Here is a 20833-nt window from a genome sequence, read left to right as displayed (position 1 = left end):
TCTGTGCGCCCACGCTGGCTGGCCCTGCCCCTCCCTGGGAGCTGGTTCGTGCCTGCCCTGCGGGCGGCCCACCTGCAGTCGTGCCCAAGCCCCCATGTTCCTGTTGGGAGCCCCTACAGCACCCCTGCTGGGAGAGGATAATGCCCGACTGCCCCCCACCAGCTGCCGAGGCGCCCCCAGGCCACAGGGGCCGTTCCACTTTCTGTGAGGGAGGAGGGCGGAGGCAGGCGCAGTGTGGACACCAGGGCTTTATTGACAGCTCAGGGTGCACCAGGGACACTGCCCGTCCCCACTCCCACCTTACAGCAGTTAAAATGCGCCCGGGGCTGCCCGGCTCCAGCACTGCCAAGGTCACAGCCGCCCTCAGGGCTCTCCCTGGTCGGCAGGGTCCTGGCTGGGTCCTGTGCAGCCCCCACTCTGCTCTTCTGAGCCGGCACAGCTCAGCCGGGGCCAGCAGCTGGCGGGATCCCGCCAGAGGCCAGGGCTAGCGATGCCCCTTGCCATGGGGCAGCAGCCTCTTCCTAGACTCTGACCCCTGGAGAGCTGAGATCTGCGGGGCACTGGGGCTGGGCGAGGGAAGTTGGGGAGAGGGATGGAGCAGGCATCCCCCCCTGCTGCTGCGAGGGGCTGGCTGGCCCCACAGCATGCTGGAGATGGTTCGCCCGAGAACGACGGCGTCGGGCAGTGCGGGGGTTAGGGGCTGGGGCAATGCCTCTGGCACCATGTTAGCTAGTGAAAGCCGAGCTGGGCTGCCCCCTGCGCCGGGTCCATCCCGCCACCCCACCGGGAACCATGGCCTGCAATGGGCGTTTCCCTTCCCGGCTGACCCCACGGCCCTGCGGGGCCCTGTTCCCCGGGCCTGTCCCAGAGCAGGGGCTGAGCCAGACGCCCTGGTGGCCAGGGGTGAATGTGGCCCTGAGAGCAGAGCAGCCTGGGGCGTGGGAGGGGGCCGAGCTGGCAGGAAGCCCAGCCAGGCCTCTCCGGGTGGGGGGCTTGAGGGACCTGGGTATCCACCATGTCGCTGAGGCCTGGGGGTCGGCTCTGCCCCATGGCAGGGGGCTTGTGGGGGGAAGGACTGCGCCCCCTCGGCCAGCTCTAGGTGTCAGGCAGCGAGGTTTGGGGCTGGGCGGGGGCTGCACTTCTGCCCTGGGGAGGAGGCTGGGTGCCATGGGGGGCTTGGGGACTCCTGGGGAAGCAGAGAGAGGGAAGGTGCCAGTGAGGGGGGAGGAGTGAGGACCCCCATTCCCCTCCCCCCCTCACAGCCAGCCATTGATGCTAAAGTCTCTGTGCAGCTCCTCCAGCTGGGCCTCGCTCAGCGGGCGCAGGGGGGCGCGGCAGGGCCCGCCGTGGTACCCGAACCACTCCATGGCCTGCTTGAGCGCCGGGATCCCAAACTTGCGGGTGACCTGCAGGTGCCAGAGACATGGTGAGAGGCTGGCCTGTCCCCCCGCCCCGCCTCTGGGCGCTACACCCTCAGCTGTCCCCCCTCCATGCCCTGCCCCTCTCTGCCCCCTGCCTGCAGCCCGGCCAGGTCCCGGGGCGCTGGGGAGGCCTAAGGCAAAAGCGTCTCAGCGGGGGCTGGGTTGGGCTCCAGGGAGCAGGGCGCCTGCCCTGGTGACTCCTGACTCCAGCCCAGCTGGCCTGGGCCAGCACGTGTCTGTCAGGGAGGCCAAGCAGGACGCAGCTTGTCTGCTGGAGGCAGTGGGATACTCGGGGGAGCGCGTGGCTGATGCCCGGCACAGTGTGGCCGCCTGTTCGGGCGAGAGGCCTAGGCTGGTGCAGCAGGGGGTCAGGCCCGAGGGGCATTGGCAGAGCTGGGAGGGGAGCACCATATCACAGCAGTCACCTGCCTTCTGCCTAGCTCCAGTCTGCCCTGAGAGCCCCCGGCCAGGCTGCCCCTTGGCCCCAGAGCCCCCGGCCTGGCAGCTCCCTGAGGCCGGAGCTTTCAGCAGCTCCAACAGCAGCAGGCAGTGCCTCGGGAAGAGCCCAGGGACCGGTCTCACCGGGAGCCCCCAGGGCAGGGCCCCCGGGCCCAGCAGGAGCCCCTCCCAGGAGTGAGGGCAGCTGCTCCAGTCTCCTGGGCTATTCGGCTTCATACACAAGATACTGGCCTGGCCCTCCCCCAGGATAGGGACCCGGCAGCGGAGCTGAAGGCGTGGGGGACGGATCCTGGGCTGGGAAGCCCGAGTGGGGGGTGTAGCTGGGCAGGACACCAGGGTTCCCAGGGACAGAGGGGAGTTCAGGAGCCCGGGGGGGCTGGGGGAGCAGGGCCACGCTGGAGCCAGAGCACACACTGTTCCAGGCACTTCCCACCAGGGAAGGGGAGGCACTGAGCATCCTGCCCGCACTTGGCCTCCAGCCCAGCCTGGCAGGCTGCCCTCTGCCTTGGGGCTGGGGGCATCTCCCCACCTCCCCTGCCACTCCCAGGCACCCAGACCCTGCCATGCAGCGGGATTGCTGGAAATGGGGAGCAGAGGGCTCATGAATGTGTAAGTGTAATAGGGCCAGGTGGGCAACAAAGTTCTGCCGGTGCCCCTCACTCCCGACCCACAGCCCCCTGCTAGCCCAGCCCTGCCCCCCCAGCTCTGCCGGTGCCCCTCACTCCCGACCCACAGCCCCCTGCTAGCCCAGCCCTGCCCCCCCAGCTCTGCCGGTGCCCCTCACTCCCGACCCATAGACCCCTGTTAGCCCAGCCCTGCCAGTGCCCCTCACTCCCGACCCGCAGCCCCCTGCTAGCCCAACCCTGCCCCCCCAGCTCTGCCGGTGCCCCTCACTCCTGACCTGCAGCCCCCTGCTAGCCCAGCCCTGCCCCCCCAGCTCTGCCGGTGCCCCTCACTCCCGACCCATAGACCCCTGTTAGCCCAGCCCTGCCCCCCCAGCTCTGCCGGTGCCCCTCACTCCCGACCCATAGACCCCTGTTAGCCCAGCCCTGCCAGTGCCCCTCACTCCCGACCCGCAGCCCCCTGCTAGCCCAACCCTGCCCCCCCAGCTCTGCCGGTGCCCCTCACTCCCGACCCGCAGCCCCCTGCTAGCCCAGCCCTGCCCCCCCCAGCTCTGCCGGTGCCCCTCACTCCCAACCTGCAGTCCCCTGCTAGCCCAGCCCTGCCCCCCCAGCTCTGCCGGTGCCCCTCACTCCCGACCCGCAGCCCCCTGCTAGCCCAGCCCTGCCCCCCCCAGCTCTGCCGGTGCCCCTCACTCCCAACCTGCAGTCCCCTGCTAGCCCAGCCCTGCCCCCCCAGCTCTGCCGGTGCCCCTCACTCCCGACCTGCTGCCTACACAACACTCCAAGGAAAACCTGAGTCCTGCTCTCTTGCGCCCCTGGGAGCTGCTCTGCCCTGAGGCCCTGGAGGCCAGGGGGGGGTCTGCCCTGCGCTGGGCTGTGCCGAAAAGTGCCCCGTATCCCCCAGCCCGGGAACGTCTCTTACCGCTGCGTTGGGCTCAATGAGCCGGAGCTGCAAGGCCCGGGCCTCCTGCCAGCGTCCCTCCTGGCACAGGCGCTCCAGCTGGCAGAGCGGGGCTCCCAGCACGTTGGCGAGGACACACACACCCCCGCAGGCACCTGGAGGGCAGAGAGCAGAGTACCCAGGGCCTGGCCACCATCTGGGACCCCAACCTCTCCCCCAGCACCCCATGCCCTCTGTACCCCCACATCCTGCACCCTGCCCCCCATCTGCCCTCCTGGACCCCCACATTCTGCCCCCATCCTCCCCCAGCACCCCACCCCTTCTGTACCCCCCCATCCTGCACCCTGCCCCCCATCCTCCCTCCACCACCCCAACCCCCTCCACACCCCCACATCCTGCACCCTACCCCCGATGATCCCCCTAGCACCCCACCCCCTCCACACCCCCACAACCTGCACCCTATCATACCCCCTGCACCCCAACCCCTTCCCTGGTACCCCAACCCAATTTACCCAACCTGCCCCAATATCTGCACATCCTGCCCCCCCAACCCACATCCCCCCCGCCCCCCCTCCCCCGGCTGGCTGTAGCCAACACTGCCCATACCCCCGAAGCCCCAATACATCCCCCTGCGGGGGCCCGGGTAAACCACGGCAGCGGAGAGGCTGCCCGTACCTATGGCATAGCCAGCCAGCAGGAAGCCAGCCGACCCCACCAGCACCTGGAACTCCTCCGTCCGGGTCTTGTGGACAATCAGCCCCAGCCGGGTAATCTGGGGAGACACAGCGCGTCCTGCCGGGAGCCAGGAACGCCCCGAGTGCCCACAGCCCCCAAGCACCATGGAGCTGTGGGCACCGTGAGCTGGGCAGGCTCCAGAAGGCCAGATGGTCTGTCAGGGCACACACTAGGCCACCAAGCAAACCAGCCTAGCGCCGCTACCCCACTGGGTAGGCCCTACACAAACAACCCACCCGTGGCACCCCCCGCACTAAGTAACAGGCTCCACCCCAGAGCAGCCCTCTGGCTGGGGCCCAGGCGGCTCCTGGGAGATTCCACAGGGATTGGGGGGGAAGGGGCAGAGAGAGAGAGTGTGTGTGTGGGGAGACTCCTGGGTTCTTATCTTGGCAGTGGGGAGAGTTCCTTCCCCACACTGTGTCGTGCCTCAGTTTCCCCGCCTGTCTGCTGGGGGCGTGTCGCGGAGTGTGGGGGAGTCCAGGCCCTGCACCCCTCTTCCTGGGATCCACTGAGACTCTCAGCCAGCCAGTAAAACAGAAGGTTTATTGGACAACAGGAACACAGTCCACAACAGAGCTTGTGGGTACAACCAGGACCCCTCAATCACGTCCTTCTGGGGGAGCAGGGAGCTTAGACCCCAGCCCTGGGGTTCCCTGTGTTCCTCTCCCCAGCCTCCCAAACTGCCAACTAAACCCCCCCAGCAGGTTCCCTGCTGCAGCCTCTGTTCACATTCCTGGGCAGAGGTGTTACCTCCCCCTCCCCCTCCTGGCTCAGGTGACAGGCTCTCAGGTCTCCCATCCCCAGGGCACATTCCCAGGTCAACACTCCCCCCTCCCTGCTGAGTCACTTCGTCACATCTCTCCCCCCTTCGAGACTGAACTGAGCGGGGTCACTGTGACCAGTGACCTGGGGAAGTTCGGGGCCCCCTCTCCGGGACAGCGCATCCGCTATCAGGTTGGCACTTCCCTTCACGTGGACCACGTCCATGTCGTAATCCTGCAGGAGCAGGCTCCATCTCAGGAGCTTGGCGTTGGCTCCTTTCATCTGGTGCAGCCAGGTCAGGGGAGAGTGGTCGGTGTAGACGGTGAAGTGTCGCCCGAAGAGATAGGGCTCTAGTTTCTTGAGGGCCCACACCATGGCCAGGCACTCCTTCTCGATGGCCGCGTAGTGTTGCTCCCGGGGTAGCAACTTCTTGCTCAGGTACACGATGGGGTGTCTCTCCCCCTTTTCATCCTCCTGCATTAACACCGCCCCCAGTCCCGTGTCGGAGGCGTCGGTGAACACCACAAAGGCCTTGTCAAAGTCCGGGTTCGCCAGAACTGGGCCACTGACCAGAGCCTCCTTCAGCGCCCGGAAAGCCACCTGGCACTGCTCGGTCCAGACCACCTTGTCTGGCTTCCCCTTCTTGCATAGCTCAGTGATGGGGGTGGCTATGGCGCTAAAGTGGGGCACAAATCTTCGGTAGTATCCTGCCATCCCAATAAAGGCTTGGACCTGCTTTTTGGTGTGGGGAGCGGGCCAGTCTCTGATCACCTCCACCTTGGCTGGTTCCGGCTTTAGGCGGCCGCTCCCCACCCGATGGCCCAGGTAAGACACTTCCGCCATCCCCACCTTGCACTTCTCCGCTTTTACAGTCAGCCCAGCCCCCTGGAGTCGGTCCAGCACTTGTCTAACCTGGGACACGTGGTCCTCCCAGGTCTGGCTAAAGACACAGATGTCATCAATATACGCCACGGCAAAACTCTCCATCCCCCTCAGGAGCTGGTCCACCAGGCGCTGGAAGGTGGCCGGCGCTCCCTTGAGGCCGAAAGGCAGGGTCAGGAACTCATAGAGCCCCAGAGGGGTGATAAAGGCCGATTTCAGTCGGGCATCTGCATCCAGCGGCACTTGCCAGTAGCCCTTTGTAAGGTCCATGGTGGTAAGGTACCGAGCTCCTCCCAGTTTGTCTAGGAGCTCGTCCGGCCTGGGCATGGGGTAGGCATCAGATACAGTGATGGCATTGAGCTTCCGATAGTCCACGCAGAACCGGACCGACCCGTCCTTTTTGGGGACCAGCACCACCGGCGAGGCCCAAGGGCTGGCCGATGGCTGGATCACCCCCAAAGCCAGCATGTCCCGGACCTCTCTCTCCAGGTCCTGAGCAGTTTTCCCTGTGACTCGGAAGGGGGAGCATCTTATCGGCGGGTGCGACCCTGTCTGCACCCGGTGGACAGTCAGATTAGTGCGTCCAGGCTGGTTGGAAAACAGCTGTCGGTACGGATGCAGCACCCCCCTGACCTCAGCTTGCTGGGCAGGGGTTAGCTGATCCGAGAGGGGGATTGTTTCCAGGGGGGAACCAGCTCTGGTCCCAGGGAATAGATCTACTAAAGGGTCATCTCCCTGCTCTTCCCACTGTCCACACACGGCCAACACCACATTCCCCCTGGCATAATATGGCTTCATCATATTCACATGGTACACCCGGCGGTGGTGCGCCCGGTTCGACAGCTCCACCACATAGTTTACCTCATTGAGCTGCTTGACGACCTTGAAAGGGCCCTCCCAGGCGGCCTGTAGTTTGTTCTTTCTCACAGGGATGAGAACCATCACCGGATCCCCGGTGGCGTAGGCACGGGCCCTTGCCGTGCGGTCATACCAGACCTTCTGCTTCTTCTGGGCTCTGGCCAGATTCTCCCTGGCCAGGCCCATGAGTTCAGCCAGTCTCTCTCGGAAGATCAGGACATACTCCACCACTGACTCTCCATCGGGAGTGGCCTTCCCCTCCCACTCGTCTCTCATCAGGTCCAGGGGGCCCCTCACCCTCCTTCCATATAACAGTTCGAAAGGCGAAAATCCGGTAGACTCCTGGGGCACCTCCCTGTACGCGAACAGCAGGTGAGGTAAGTACTTGTCCCAATCCTGCGGGTGCTGGTTCATAAAGGTTTTCAGCATCATCTTTAGCGTCCCGTTAAACCTCTCCACCAGCCCGTTGGACTGGGGGTGATAAGCTGAGGCCCAGTCGTGCCGGACCCCACATTTCTCCCACAAGCACCGGAGCAGGGCCGACATGAAGTTGGAGCCTTGGTCTGTCAAGACTTCCTTGGGGAACCCCACTCGGCTGAAAATGGTCAGGAGCGCATCGGCCACGGTGTCTGCTTCAATGGAAGCTAAGGGCACTGCCTCGGGGTAGCGGGTGGCAAAATCTACCACCACCAGAATGTATTTCTTCCCCGACCGGGTCGTCTTGCTGAGAGGCCCCACGATGTCCATGGCCACCTTCTGGAAAGGCTCCTCTATGATGGGCAAAGGTCTCAAAGCCGCTTTCCCCTTGTCCCGGGCCTTCCCCACCCTCTGACAGGGGTCACAGGATCGGCAATACTGCCGGACCGTGGTAAAGACCCCGGGCCAGTAAAAGTTCTGTAGCAACCTCTGCCGGGTGCGCCGGATTCCCTGGTGCCCTGCGAGGGGGATGTCATGGGCCAGGTACAGGAGCCTGCGGCGATACTTCTGGGGGACCACCAGCTGCCTCCTGATCCCACAGGACTCTACTTCCCTTGTGGGAGCCCATTCTCGGTATAGGAACCCCTTCTCCCACAGGAACCTCTCCTGGCAGCCTCTCCTCATGGTCCGTACCACCCTGAGGTCGGCCAGGTCCCTGAGCTTCCGCAAGGAGGGATCTTTCCTCAACTCGGCCTGGAACTCAGCAGCTGGGGAAGGGATGGGGACCGGTTCCCCCTCAGTGGCCAGGTCTGAGGCCTCAGCCTCTCTGAGCCGTGCCCCTCGGCCCTCCCTTCCCACCAGGGTAGGGTCCTGCGCCTCCGGTGCGGTACCCTCCCCGAGGTCAGGGAGCAGTGGCCCTCGCCGGCTCTGGCTACGGGTCACAACCAGGGCGGTCTGGGGCTTGCTTGGCCAGTCCTCTAGGTCTCCCCCCATCAAAACTTCAGTGGGCAAATGGTGGTGTACCCCCACATCCTTGGGGCCCTCCTTGGCCCCCCATTTCAGGTGTACCCTTGCCACGGGCACCTTAAATGGGGTCCCACCCACCCCTGTCAGGGTCAGGTAGGTGTTGGGCACCACCCGATCTGGGGCCACCACCTCGGGCCGGGCCAGCGTCACCTCCGCACCCGTATCCCAGTATCCATTGACCTTCCTCCCATCCACCTCCAGGGGAACAAGGCACTCTCTCCGGAGGGACAGCCCCGCGCCCACCCTGTAAACTGAGCGCCCTGAGTCCAGAGCCTCCAGCCCTCTGGTGGAGCTGGCCTGGGGTACTCTTCCCTCCTGAGCAGGTGGTAAACTGGTAGGCCCCCTTTCCTGGGTCGTCTGCCCCTCGTCCAGCTGGGTCCCTACCCAATTAACCCTGGGTAGGTTGGGTCTGCTCAGTTTGTCCCTGAGCCCAGGGCACTGGGACCGTATGTGGCCTCTCTGGCCACAGTGATAGCAGCTCAGGTCACGTTGGTCCCCTCGAGCGGGTCGGAGGGGCCCGACGCCAGGCGTTCCCCTTGGGAGGGGGTTCTCCCTATTTCCCTGCTGGGAGGCCCCCTGGTGACTCTCTCTCTGCATCGGGGGGGGCCTGTTCTTTTGGGACTCCTCCCGGCTACCCCCTGACCGACTGTTCACAAACTCGTCGGCCAACTGCCCTGCGTGCTGGGGTTCTCGAGCTTTTTGTCCACCAACCACAGCCTCAGGTCGGAAGGGCACTGTTCATACAGTTGCTCCAGTACAATTAGGTCAAGCAGGTCCTCTTTAGCTCGGGCCCCAGCTGTCCACTTGCGGGCATACCCCTGCATCCGGTTGGCCAGTTGTAGGTAGGTGACCTCAGGCGTTTTACGCTGACTCCGGAACCTTCTCCGGTACATCTCGGGGGTCAGCCCAAACTCACGGAGCAGGGCCTGTTTGAACAGTTCATAGTCCCCTGCCTCCGGCCCTGTCATCCGGCTGTACACCTCCACGGCTTTGGGGTCCAGTAAGGGGGTGAGAAACTGGAGCCTGTCTGCAGGGTCAACCCTGTGCAGCTCACAGGCATTCTCAAAGGCCGTCAGGAAGCTATCTATGTCCTCCCCCTCCTTACGCTGGGCCAGGAAGCACTTATCAAAGTTCCTTGCAGTCTTGGGTCCCCCCTCATTCACCACAGCCGGGGCCCCACTGCTCTTCAGCCTGGCCAGCTCCAGTTCATGCTGTCTTTGTTTCTCCTTCTCCTGACGTTCCCTCTCCTTCTCCTGACGCTCCCTCTCCTTCTCCTGACGCTCCCTCTCCTTCTCCTCCTGCTCATGTTGACGTTGTTTCTCCTTCTCCTCCTGCTCATGTTGACGTTGTTTCTCCTTCTCCTCCTGCTCATGTTGACGTTGTTTCTCCTTCTCCTCCTGCTCATGTTGACGTTGTTTCTCCTCATGTTGACGTTGTTTTTCATGATCCTCCAGCTCCCTCATTTTCATCTCCCTCTCCCATTCCAGCCGCCTCCGCTCCAGGGATGGGGAGCTCCGCCGGGAGGATCCCCTGCTGGGTGCTGGGGTCAGGGTGCCCTCGGTATTCGCTGGGCTTCCCCCAACCCCTCCCCCAGGCATAGGTAGGAAGGGTCTCGGGATGTCCTCGGCAGCAGTCTGACCCCTCCCAGCCCGGTCAGGCCCCGGGGCCCACGCTGCGTCTGCCGGGCGGCTCCCCTCAGGGACAGGGATCGGGTCATCCAAGCGATCCCTCTCCTCCAACTGGGCAATCAGTTGTTCCTTGGTGGACCTCCCGATGCGCAGCCCCCTCTGCCTGCACAGCTCCACCAGGTCACTCTTAAGGCGTTTAGCGTACATCTCCCTGCTGGCCACTCGCAGGCCGGGCAGCTTCCCACGGTTTCCAGGAAAAGCCCTTAGTGTGCCAGTCCTTCTTGAGGTCACCACCTCTTTGCCAGGGTCGAGCTGCAGACTCCTCCGCCCCTGGGACCGCTCGCTGCAATCCCCCGGGGGACCCTGTTACTGCAAAAGTCTTTCTCTCTGGTCACACATTCCCAGGGGTTAGCCGCCCCCCGAAACCGTCTCTCTCTGAATCTTCAGCACGCCTGGTCCCCGTCAATTCCCCTTCGTTTTACTGTTCCCCAGTCACTTACTGCAGGAAGCGCCGTTCACGGGGTGCAGTAGATCCCACCGCTGCCACCAGTTGTCGCGGAGTGTGGGGGAGTCCAGGCCCTGCACCCCTCTTCCTGGGATCCACTGAGACTCTCAGCCAGCCAGTAAAACAGAAGGTTTATTGGACAACAGGAACACAGTCCACAACAGAGCTTGTGGGTACAACCAGGACCCCTCAATCACGTCCTTCTGGGGGAGCAGGGAGCTTAGACCCCAGCCCTGGGGTTCCCTGTGTTCCTCTCCCCAGCCTCCCAAACTGCCAACTAAACCCCCCCAGCAGGTTCCCTGCTGCAGCCTCTGTTCACATTCCTGGGCAGAGGTGTTACCTCCCCCTCCCCCTCCTGGCTCAGGTGACAGGCTCTCAGGTCTCCCATCCCCAGGGCACATTCCCAGGTCAACACTCCCCCCTCCCTGCTGAGTCACTTCGTCACAGGGCGCTGGCCCTGAGACCTGCTGGGTGCGGGGTCAGTCAGTGTCTGTAACGCACTTTGGCTGCAGGAAGCGGTGATGGCATTGCTAAGGGGAGGAAAGTGGGATGGGGCAGGGCGATGGGGGCTGGGCCCTGCCAGTGCGGAGGCCCCAGCGTGAGGAGCCCTCAGCCAGGTCCGAAGGCCTCACCCAACAGCCACTCGGGCTGTGCTGATGCCCGGCTGGCAGAGCCACTGTCCTGGCCCCAGACCCACAGGATGCTCCGAGCTGCCCCCAGCACAGCCGCCCCAGACTCACCCCCTACCCGAGTGCAGCGAGCCCCCCACACCGGGCAGGAGGCTCAGCAGGGCCCGCTCAGCCCCTCCCCAGTCTCCCAGAATTGGGTCAGCCAGGCGAGCCCCTGGCCCAGCGCTGGGGTGAAGGGCCCCTGGTTTCACCCTCTCCCTGGGTGGGAGGCCCTGACTGAAGCTGGAGCCCACAGGGCTGAGCCGGGCATGGTGGGGTGAGGGCTCCCCAGGGTGGCTAGGCTCAGACATGGCCCCTGCTCCCCCACTCACATCCCCCCCGCTGTCCTTGAGGCCCACAACGTTGGGATGTTGTGACAGGGTGAGCACGGCCTCCAGGGGCAGCTCCAGGCCGGTGTTGGATGGGACGCTGTACAGCACCACGGGGATCGGCGACGCGTCTGCCACCTGTGGACACCGAGAGGGGCACTGGGCATGGGCCCGTAGGACAGGGGAACAGCCCCTACCCCTCACAGCCTGCGGCCAGCCAAGAGCCCCTGCTAGGCAAGGCACCCTCCCGGCACCCAGCGCACCAGCGTAGGGCCTACATAAACAATGGGCAATTTGGTTCACGTAGGGCCTACATAAACGACAACCATTTTGGCTTGTGTGGGGCCTACATAAGCAATGGGGCTGAATTTCACTCTCCCGTCCCCTGCCCCAATCTCAGCCCCTGTCGCCAAAACCAGGGGGTGACGGAGCTGATGGTGTCGCATGTAGCCTGTCACGTCACACTCCCTCAGCTTCCCCCCCACCCCCAGAGCCACTGGGCTCTTTGCTCCCCTCCACCCTGGAAAGAGGCATCCGGTCACTGAGGGGCAGGGTTGACAGGTGTCCGGTTTTCGGCTGGAACGCCCAGTCGAAAAGAGACCCTGGCGGCTCCGATCGGCACCGCCAACCGGGTCGTTAAAAGTCCGGTCGGCGGTGCAGTGGGGCTAAGGCAGCTCCCTGCTTGCCCTGGCTCCACACGGCTCCCAGAAGCAGCGGCACGTCCCCTCTCCGGCTCCTACGCATAGGGACAGCCAGGGGGCTCCGCACTCTGACCCCGCTGCAAGTGCTGACTCCAAGAACTGCGGCCAATGGGAGCTGCAGGGGAAGCGCCTGCGGACGGGGCAGCACGCAGAGTCACCTGGCCGTGTCTCCACATAGGAGCCAGAGCAGGGACATGCCGCTGCTTCCGGGAGCTGCTTTGAGGTACGTGCCACCCGGAGCCTGCACCCCTGAGCCTCCCCCAACCCCCCAACTCCCTGCCCCAGCCCTGATCCTGCTCCTGCCCTCCAAACCCTCAGTCCCAGCCCGGAGCAGCCTCCTGCACCCCAAACCGCTCATCCCCAGCCAGAGCCCTCACACTCCCTGCACCCCAACTTCCTGCCCCAGCCCAGAGCCCCCTCGTGAACCCCTCATTTCTGGCCCCACCCCGGAACCCGCACGCCCAGCCAAGAGCCCAAATCCCCTCCCACACCCCAACCCTGAACTCCTCTGAACTCCTCAGCTCCACCCCCAGCCCGGAGCCCCCTCCTGCACCTCAAACCCCTCATCCCTGGGCCCACCCCAGAGCCCACACCCCCAGCCGGAGCCCTAACCCCCTCCCGCATCCCAACCCCCTGCCCCAGCCCAGAGCCCTCTCCCATACTCTGAACTCCTCGGCTCCACCCCAGCCTGGAGCCCCCCTCCTGCACCTCAAACCCCTCATCCCTGGGCCCACCCCAGAGCCCACACCCCCAGCCGGAGCCCTAACCCCCTCCCGCATCCCAACCCCCTGCCCCAGCCCAGAGCCCTCTCCCATACTCTGAACTGCTCGGCTCCACCCCGAGCCCGGAGCCCCCTCCTGCACCTCAAACCCCTCATCCCTGGGCCCACCCCAGAGCCCACACCCCCAGCCGGAGCCCTAACCCCCTCCCGCATCCCAACCCCCTGCCCCAGCCCGGAGCCCTCTCCCATACTCTGAACTCCTCGGCTCCACCCCAGCCTGGTCAGTGGAGCTCCCAGGGTCCTTTTTTGAGCCTAGCCCCACCCCCTCATAGGCCCCTCCCCCTGCAGAGCCCCTCCCCCTTTGTTCAAAGGCCCCTCCCCCAGCACTGCAGGGCCCCCGCTCCCCCGTCCAGCTGTCACTGAGACAGAGCCAGCCCCCGGCTGCGGTCCGTCCCATACCTGGCTGTAGTGGTGGATCAGGGCCGCGCTGGTCATTGCGCCCCGGTAGTAGCAGGGTGTGACCACCAGGGCGGCGTCAGCGCCCGCCTCGGCCATGCCCACGGTCATCGCAACGGTGCCCTGCGTGGCTGGGGGGAGGGCGAGCGGGAGGTCACGTCACGGCCCTCGCCAGAGCATCGCGCGGGGCCATGGGGCCTGGGACAGGGCCCCAGCCGGGGGCAGGTGCAGGGCCCAGGCACTGGGGGGCGGGGGGACGGAGGGGTCCGGGCCCAGGCACTGGGGAGTGGGGGGACGGAGGGGTCCGGGCCCAGGCACTGGGGAGTGGGGGGGACGGAGGGGTCCGGGCCCAGGCACTGGGGAGTGGGGGGACGGAGGGGTCCGGGCCCAGGCACTGGGGAGTGGGGGGGACGGAGGGGTCCGGGCCCAGGCACTGGGGGGCGGGGGGACGGAGGGGTCCGGGCCCAGGCACTGGGGAGTGGGGGGGACGGAGGGGTCCGGGCCCAGGCACTGGGGAGTGGGGGGGACGGAGGGGTCTGGGCCCTGGCACTGGGAGCGGGATGGATGGGGGGGCGGAACCCGGGCCGGGGGGGGGGAGGCGGATGGATGGGGGGCAGAACCCGGGCTGGGGGGGGGATGCATGGGGGGGAGATGGGGAGCGAAGCCTGCAGGCTGCAGGGGCCGGTGGTGCAGCACTAAGGGGCCCTGGCCCGGGGGTGGGAGGGGAGTCAGGAGCCTGGCCCTGTGGCCATGGCACCCGCCCAGGCACGTCCACGGTGACCGCCCCCATCCCTGCCTCTCACATTCGCAGCCCGACCCGGCCAGCAGAAGCTTGTCCTTGGGCACGGCTTGGCGCACGCGGCTCACCACGGCCAGCCGCTCCTGGGGCGTCAGGTAGGGGCACTCCCCGCTGGAGCCCTGCACCACAAAGCCTGCAAGACAGAGCACAAGGCCGCTGGGCTGCCCCAGAGCTCCCGGCACCAGGGGTGGGCCTTGACCGGCCCCCCGCACAGAGGGGCAGGCGGGACCCAGGCCCGGGGGGGCAGTGCTGGGCCAGCAGGGCTGGATGGGGGTGAAGTGCCCAGATCCCGTTAGGGGGCTGCATGAGGGATCGTGCCCAGCTCCAGGGTGGCAGGGGCATGGCAGGGTGCCCAGCCCTGGGGTGGGGGGCACATGGGGTGGTGCCCAGCTCCAGGGGCACCCACCCTTGCAGCCCAGCTGAGGACTGGTACAGTCCTTCCACCCAGTGCCCTCGCTGGAGCCTTTCGATGCGGGTCCCGCCCAGGCCCCCCCAGGGACACGCGGGGACCCCTCCTGGGCAGACCCAGTGGGCATTTCTGCAGCGAAACCCTCAGCCGGCCCAGGGCTGCCCACACAGCTGCCATGACACCCCTCGGGCAGAGCCGTGTGACAGCCCTGGGCTGGGGCAAGTGACCCCGGGCACCACTGTTCCACAGACCCCCAGAGCCGCAGGCCAGTCTGGTGACACCCCCACCCAGCCAGGAGCCCCATTGCTGCCTCGCGGCCGCAGACCCCCTCAGCTGCCAGCCCGTCCGCAACCCTGCCCCTGCCCTGCCCTGCTCCAGCCCTGCCCCTGGATCCTGACCCCCACCTCTCGGGGTGACTCCAACCCACCTGCAGCCTGCGGCCAGACTCTGCCTATGGCCCTGACCTGGCCTGGCCACAGGCTGACCCAGTTTGTTCCCAGAGCCCCGTTTCAGCACTGCCCTCGGCCGGGTCCAGACCATACGTCTGGCTTCGCCTGCCGCTCCAACCACCAGGCCTGACTGCCTAGCACCCAGACAGGTGGATCCTCCCGGGGGAGACTCGACAGAGCCCCCTCACTTTGGGGCACCACATGGGCACCGTAGCCCTAAGAGCTGCAGCCAAACTCAGGCCCTGCCCTGGAGCCCCACCGAGGCAAGGAGGCCAAGCAGGGGTCCCAGCAGGGGCAGGGACCATGCACACCCACCCACCCACCCACCCACAGAGCCGGGAGGCGCCAGAGCGCACGGCCTCCTCGGGCCCCAAGGGCGCGAACCCCATCACCTGCTCACCCCCCTCCGCACCCCTCACAAATCACCCCACAAGGGACGCTCACAACGAGTTTATTGCCTGCTGGCGGGGGCACGCTGCGGTCTCCCCAGCCAGGGCTGCAGCTGCCCGGGAAGGGGCACCATGTTCCCAGAGCCCCGACGCAGGGGCACTCCTCACACCCGCTCTTCTGCCCGCGGCTGCATCCCCTCGCTTGCTCCTTGCCCTGCTGTGCTGGTAGCAGTGGGTCCGAGGGGCAGGGGGCAGGGCCCTGGCTCGCTGCCCCTGCTGTGGGGGTGGGCGCAGGAAGCACAGAGCCTGGGGGCCGGAGCCCCAGCCCGGGGCTCAGTCCCTGCAGCGGTGGGCCAGCCTGGAGTGGACCGTGTGGGCGGGAGCTGCCGAGGCACTCGCTCCCTCCGTGCTGACGGGCGTGTTCGGGCTGGGCCTGGCCTCCTCCACCTGGCGGCTGAGCTGGCAGGAGGTGGCCCGCAGCAGCAGGGCCTCGGCCAGGCGCCTCCTCGGGGCACCGCTCTCCCTGCTGCGCTCGGCGCCCTGGTCCCCCTCCTCCAGGGGCTGCCCGGCCCCCCGGCGCCCGGTGGGCCTCTCCTCTGCCCCTGCTGTCTCGCTCTCCTCGGGGAAGCAGCTGTAGTGTGACCTGATCCAGTGCGGAGCCTGCTCCGGCGCCGGGCGGCCCCCCCCGGGGTCCCTCCTCCTCAGGAGCAGGGCGCCGGCCCCCAGCAGCAGGGCAGCCCCCAGGGCCAGCGCCACCTTCCAGCAGCAGGAGGCCCTGGCCGACCCCATAGGCCTGCGCTCAGGGCAAGGCAAGAGCAGGGGGCCGGGGCTCATGGGACAGCGGGGCCATGCCGGGCAGAACAGCACCTGGGGAGCAGGCGTGGGTCCCAGCTGTTCAGCCTCCCTGCTCCCCCGGGCAGCGCCCGGGTCACCAGTCAGGGGGGCATTGTGAGGGAAGCACCTGGCCCTGCTGGGTCTCAGGGCCAGGGAGAGCACGGGGCCGGGGGAGCAGGGCTCTGCGCTTGGGAGTCTCCGAGCAGGGTCCGGACAGTGGAAGCGGCTGAGTCTCGGGCCAGCTGAGTGTGGGGCCGGGCACGGAGGCAGCGGTTCGGCCCCCGGACGAGCTGTGGGAGACCTGGCCCTGACCCACCAGCAGGTGTGTGCTGGGGGCCCGAGCCAGGCAGCATGCCCCTTGTCCCGGGACGCTGCCACCCAGGCTCCGGGCTTGGCCTAGAACCTGGCCGGGGCCAGCAGCCTGCCCCACGTGCCCCGGTCTGACTGGGCACTGACTGGGGACCAATCCCAAAGAAAAACTCTCCACCCCCTAGTGCCCTCGGCCAGTTCTAGCCACCGTGGTCCGAGCGCCCTGCCTGCACCATGCCCAGCACCCGGGGGGCCCACGAACGCCAGCCACGCGGTGGGGCAGGAGCCCTGAGCAGGGGCGCGCAGGGTCTCGCTGGGGGAGAGCGACCCTCTGGGAGTGGGGTTGAGGGTGCGCAAAGGGCCTCGTCCGGCCCGGGGAGCCAGCCCTGCAGGGTGGGCGCGGAGTCTGCCTGGGCGCATCAGGACTGAGCCCAGGACGGGGCGAGCGGGGCAGCCAGCCAGGGCACAAAGCCCGGGGGCCGGAAAAATTACACCCAAAACCCCAGACTGGGGGGGAGTCTGCCTGCTTGTTCTGGGCCCGAGAATGCTCCTTACGGCTCTGGAGCACGTGCTCTTGCTAGGTTACCTGTGTGGCAGGGGCTGGTGGGGGAGATGGGGCGGGAGCTGTTTTGGGGGGTTAGGCGGGGCAGGGGTTGGTGGGGGGTGGGAGCTGTTTGGGGGCTAGGCAGGGTGGGAGCTGGAGGGGATGGGCGGGGAGCGGCTGGTGGGGGTTGGGCCCATTTTGGCAGGGTGGGGGCCGTTGGTAAGTTGGTATGTAGGGGGCTGGGGGTGTCGGTGGGTGGGGGCCATTTGGGGGACTGAGAGGCCCGTTGAGCCAGATGCCAAGTCCCCCTACCACTGGCTCCGTCCCCTGCCATGCAGCCAGGCAGCATCCACCCACCCCAGCTGCACAGACCCTGCGAGTGGGGCCACGATCCCTGGCCAGGAGCCTGCAGCGAGTTCCAGCCAAGCCCACCCCTCCTGCCCCTTCCTTGCCCTCCTGCTCAATGGGCTGGGGCACCGCGCCCACCCCCACGCAGCCAGGCCCCAGGTGGGGCTGGCTCCCTCCAGGCCCAGGTGTGCCGCTGACCCGCTTGCCCCCAGGTAACAAGCCGGGGTGAGGCGGGAACGCGCCCGTCCGGAGGGGCTGGGGGTTCCCGTTCTGCTCGGCTGAGCCTGTTACCCCGCCCCCATGGAGCTTCTGCCGGGCGGCTCAGGGGGCCCCACGCAACAGGAGCTGGGGGGCTCTGGCCTGCTCCCGGTGGCCAGGTGGCTGCCCCACAATCCGGGCTAACCGGCCCCACAGGAGCTGAACGGGACACAGAGCCAGAATCCCCCACAGCCCTAGAGGGCGGGACTGGAGTGCGGGGGGCAGGTTAGCAGGGTGGGGGCGCACACACAGGGCGGGGGTGTGTGGGGCAGGGCGGGGACACACAGGGGCACAAGGGCAGGCTGGGGGGTGTGTGTGTGTGGAATTAGGTAGGGTGGGAGCGTGGGGGGCAGGACGAGGGGGTGGGGGGAAGGAGGGGGGCATGTGGAATTGGGCAGGGTGGGGGAATGGCAGTGGGGCAGGGGCAGACCCTGTGCCCGCCAGGGATAACCAGACCCCACTGTGCAGAGCTGTGGGGTGCTGGGCTGCACGACCCCCGCAGGGCCCCCCGGCCGGCCTCACCTCGGAAGGGGACCGTGGCGTAGCGGTGCAGGTTCTCCTCCAGCTGGCTGTGCTCCACCTCGCCCTGGGCTGTGAAGGGGGTGGTGAGCGGGGAGAAGATGCCCCGCAGGTCGAGCCGGGTCCCCGGCGTGGCTGGGGTGCTGAGCCCCCTGCCCCACCCGTGGGGGCGCCAGCGTAATGCTGCCAGCCCCAGCCTGAGTGGGGCGAGGAGCCGGCGGGACTGTGCCATCGCAGGGCCTGGGGGCACGCTCCGAGCTGCTGCCCCACTCCGAGCTGCTGCCCCACGGCTGCCTTAGCCCAGGGCTGTTAATGATTGATGGGGCTGGCTGGGGATTTGCTGCTCCTGGGGCGAGGTCCCTCCTGGCTGCCTCTCACTGGGGCCCTGCCAGGGGCACCGGGGGCCGTGGACCAGTGCTGATCAGTGCCTGGCACGGGCCCAGGGCCCCATCTGCCCAGCCACGAGGGCCTAGCTGGCCGTGTGTCTGCGGGGGCACCCCCAGGTGTCTCTAGCCGGCCCCTGGGGCTCCCCACACAGCCCGTGGCCGCCCCCAGCACTGTGCAGGCCACTATTGCCAAATCCTGGCCAGGCAGCCCCTCCGGCTCTTAAAGGGGCCCCAGCATGAGCAGCGGTGGGCGGCAGCTGCCCGTGGGAGGAAGGGACGCCCTGTGTCTGCAGGGCATGGCTGGTATTCAGCTGTCCTGGGGCACACCCTCTGCTCCCACTCCCCAGAGCTGCAGTCATTCTCACCAGGCAGGAGAGACTTCTGCCCTGGGGCAGCTGGGCCAGGCCCCACACGCTGCTGGGATCCCGTGAGATCTGCGGCAGCATGCACTAGTTTGTTACTAAGGTGGCTTGTAAACACCCTGTGGGTTTGTATTTCAAGAGGGGCATGTGAGCACCCGATCTGCATGGGCTCAGTTATGGTAAGACCTCCCCTCCATGCTGGTGTATTATTGGCTCTCTCTCAGGAGTGCCGAGGCCAGGGGGCTGCCCTGTTATGGTAGGGGGCTAGCTGGTGATCACACGGTCAGTGCGAGTGTCAGGGTTGGACATGGCCCAGGGGCGTATCAGGGCTGGGTGTGACTCCAGGGGCTGGTGTGTTGTTATAGGTTCTCCTGGAAATGCTGGGCATACAGGATCATTTCAGTGGCATTTTGGAATAACCAGTGTGACAAAGTAGGAGGTTTATTACTTAATGTTTTGTGTGAATACTGTGTGCCTCAGTTTCCCCCCGATGAAGTGAGCTGTAGCTCACAAAAGCTTATGCTCAAATAAATTGGTTAGTCTCTAAGGTGCCACAAGTCCTCCTGTTCTTTTTACAGTTTCCCCTGTGCATTACACAAATACCTAGGGGGTGGGACAAGGGGCTGTGATTTTTGCTGAGACCCCAGTGGGCAGGTGTGGCTGCCCCTTGCTGCCTCCACATAGATAATGGCCGAAGTACTCCATGACCTGACAACTGATGGTCAGGCCTGTGCAAGCTGGAGCAGGGAGGGGGTGGAGACCAGGTGGCCCTTTTGCCTGGGAAAGAGACAAAGGACAGAGGGGGGCAACAGGAGTGTCTGAGGTTGGGCGGCTGGAAGTGAGTCAGCCTCCTGGTTTGGGTCTCCGGGGAGAGGGCCCAGGGCTCTGGATCCCCCCGCAACAATGGACTTTTCTGAATGTCCCCGATTTCTGCACTCACAAGCTCTGTTCTACGCTGGGGGCCCGACGACTAATAACCCGTCTGTGTCACACGCTGGCTGAGAGTCACGGCTGGCTGCGGAGTGGGGGGCAGGGCCCTTTGGGGGCGGGTGAGGCTTCCCCAGGGGTCCCATCCAGGGGCACTCGCTGCCGGGAGCTCCCGGGGTGAACGGGGCTGAACGCTCCGAAGTCAGGCCCAGGAAGCACCGACGCCCAGGAGGCTTCTTGCCCTGGTGAGCGTGTGCCCTGAGGGGAGCCACACTGCCCGAGAGCCCTGCCCGACTTCATTCAGAGCAGTGCCCGCAGCCCCAGCCTGTGACTCCGTGACAACCAGCATTGACGAGTTCAGCCAAAATAATCCCAGGAGCAGCCTGGAGGAGGCCCGTTGGCGCATGCTGGCTGAGGATGGTATCACTCGACGCAGCGAGGAGAAAGATCGCCCAGAAAAGAGGTGCTGGAGAGTCGGGGTCAGCGTACGCACAGCGATCACAAAGCAGGGCGTCATTTCAATCCTGCGACCCGTTCACTGCCTGCCTCGCATGGGGAGAGAGAAGTGGTGTAGAATGTGGCTGGAAGATACCAGAAAGGCGCACGGGGTGAGATCGGATCTTTTATTGGACCAACTCACCATACCCGAGCTCTCTGCCCTTTTCCTCAAAGGAAACCGGCTCAGCACCTTCGAACGCCGAGCCTGGCCCCTTCAGCCCCTCCCGGTGCTAGCCACTAAAACCATGGTCTTACTAAAGACTCTGGACGGGACTCAATAAAGACAAATGCAAAGTGCTGCAGTTAGGAAGGAGGGATCAGTTGCGCACACTGGGCAATGACTGCAGCGGAAGGGGTACCCCAGAGAAGGAGACTGGGATCAGTCCAGGAATGTCACAGCTAAATACAAGGTGGAACCGATTGTTTCCCATACGTAGTTAACACATATTGTAAGAGACTATGCAAGGTCAAGTGGCCTGTTAACACCTCTGCTGTCATAGACAGAAAGGGGGGTTAGTGGGCTTCAGATTAAGTCGTAATTCAGAAAAGAGAAAAGGAGTACTTTTGGCACCTTAGAGACTAACCAATTTCATAGAATCATAGAACATCAGGGTTGGAAGGGACCTCAGGAGGTCATCTAGTCCAACCCCCTGCTCAAAGCAGGACCAATTCCCAACTAACTCATCCCAGTCAGGGCTTTGTCAAGCCGG

At 65.8% G+C, this 20833-nt stretch overlaps 1 protein-coding gene across 1 annotated transcript; it reads right to left on the bottom strand.

The window, feature by feature from the left end:
• Window positions 1-230: 230 nt before the first annotated feature.
• Window positions 231-18523, bottom strand: HOGA1 (4-hydroxy-2-oxoglutarate aldolase 1). The gene is made up of 7 exons (XM_048857314.2): window positions 17954-18523; window positions 13896-14024; window positions 13096-13223; window positions 11218-11352; window positions 4080-4176; window positions 3426-3559; window positions 231-1406 (listed from the first exon to the last, which is right to left on the bottom strand). The coding sequence occupies exons 1-7, from the start codon at window positions 18180-18182 to the stop codon at window positions 1257-1259; spliced, it is 1002 nt and encodes a 333-aa protein (XP_048713271.2). The 5' UTR covers window positions 18183-18523; the 3' UTR covers window positions 231-1256.
• Window positions 18524-20833: the final 2310 nt, after the last annotated feature.

Source organism: Caretta caretta, chromosome 7 (genome assembly GCF_965140235.1).
Source record: "Caretta caretta isolate rCarCar2 chromosome 7, rCarCar1.hap1, whole genome shotgun sequence".
Lineage (NCBI taxonomy): Eukaryota > Metazoa > Chordata > Testudines > Cheloniidae > Caretta > Caretta caretta.
The sequence above is the reverse complement of the archived record's forward strand: the minus strand, read 5'-3'. Positions and strand labels throughout refer to the sequence as shown.

Bases quoted from the DNA above. Each gene is read 5' to 3' on its own strand.
- HOGA1 (XM_048857314.2), bottom strand. From the start codon at position 18,182: ATGGCACAGTCCCGCCGGCTCCTCGCCCCACTCAGGCTGGGGCTGGCA. The intron at 14,025-17,953 runs GTGAGGCCGGCC...TCTGTCTTGCAG, and splicing joins CGCCACGGTCCCCTTCCGAG to GCTTTGTGGTGCAGGGCTCC. The intron at 1,407-3,425 runs GTAAGAGACGTT...TGGCACCTGCAG, and splicing joins TCATTGAGCCCAACGCAGCG to GTCACCCGCAAGTTTGGGAT.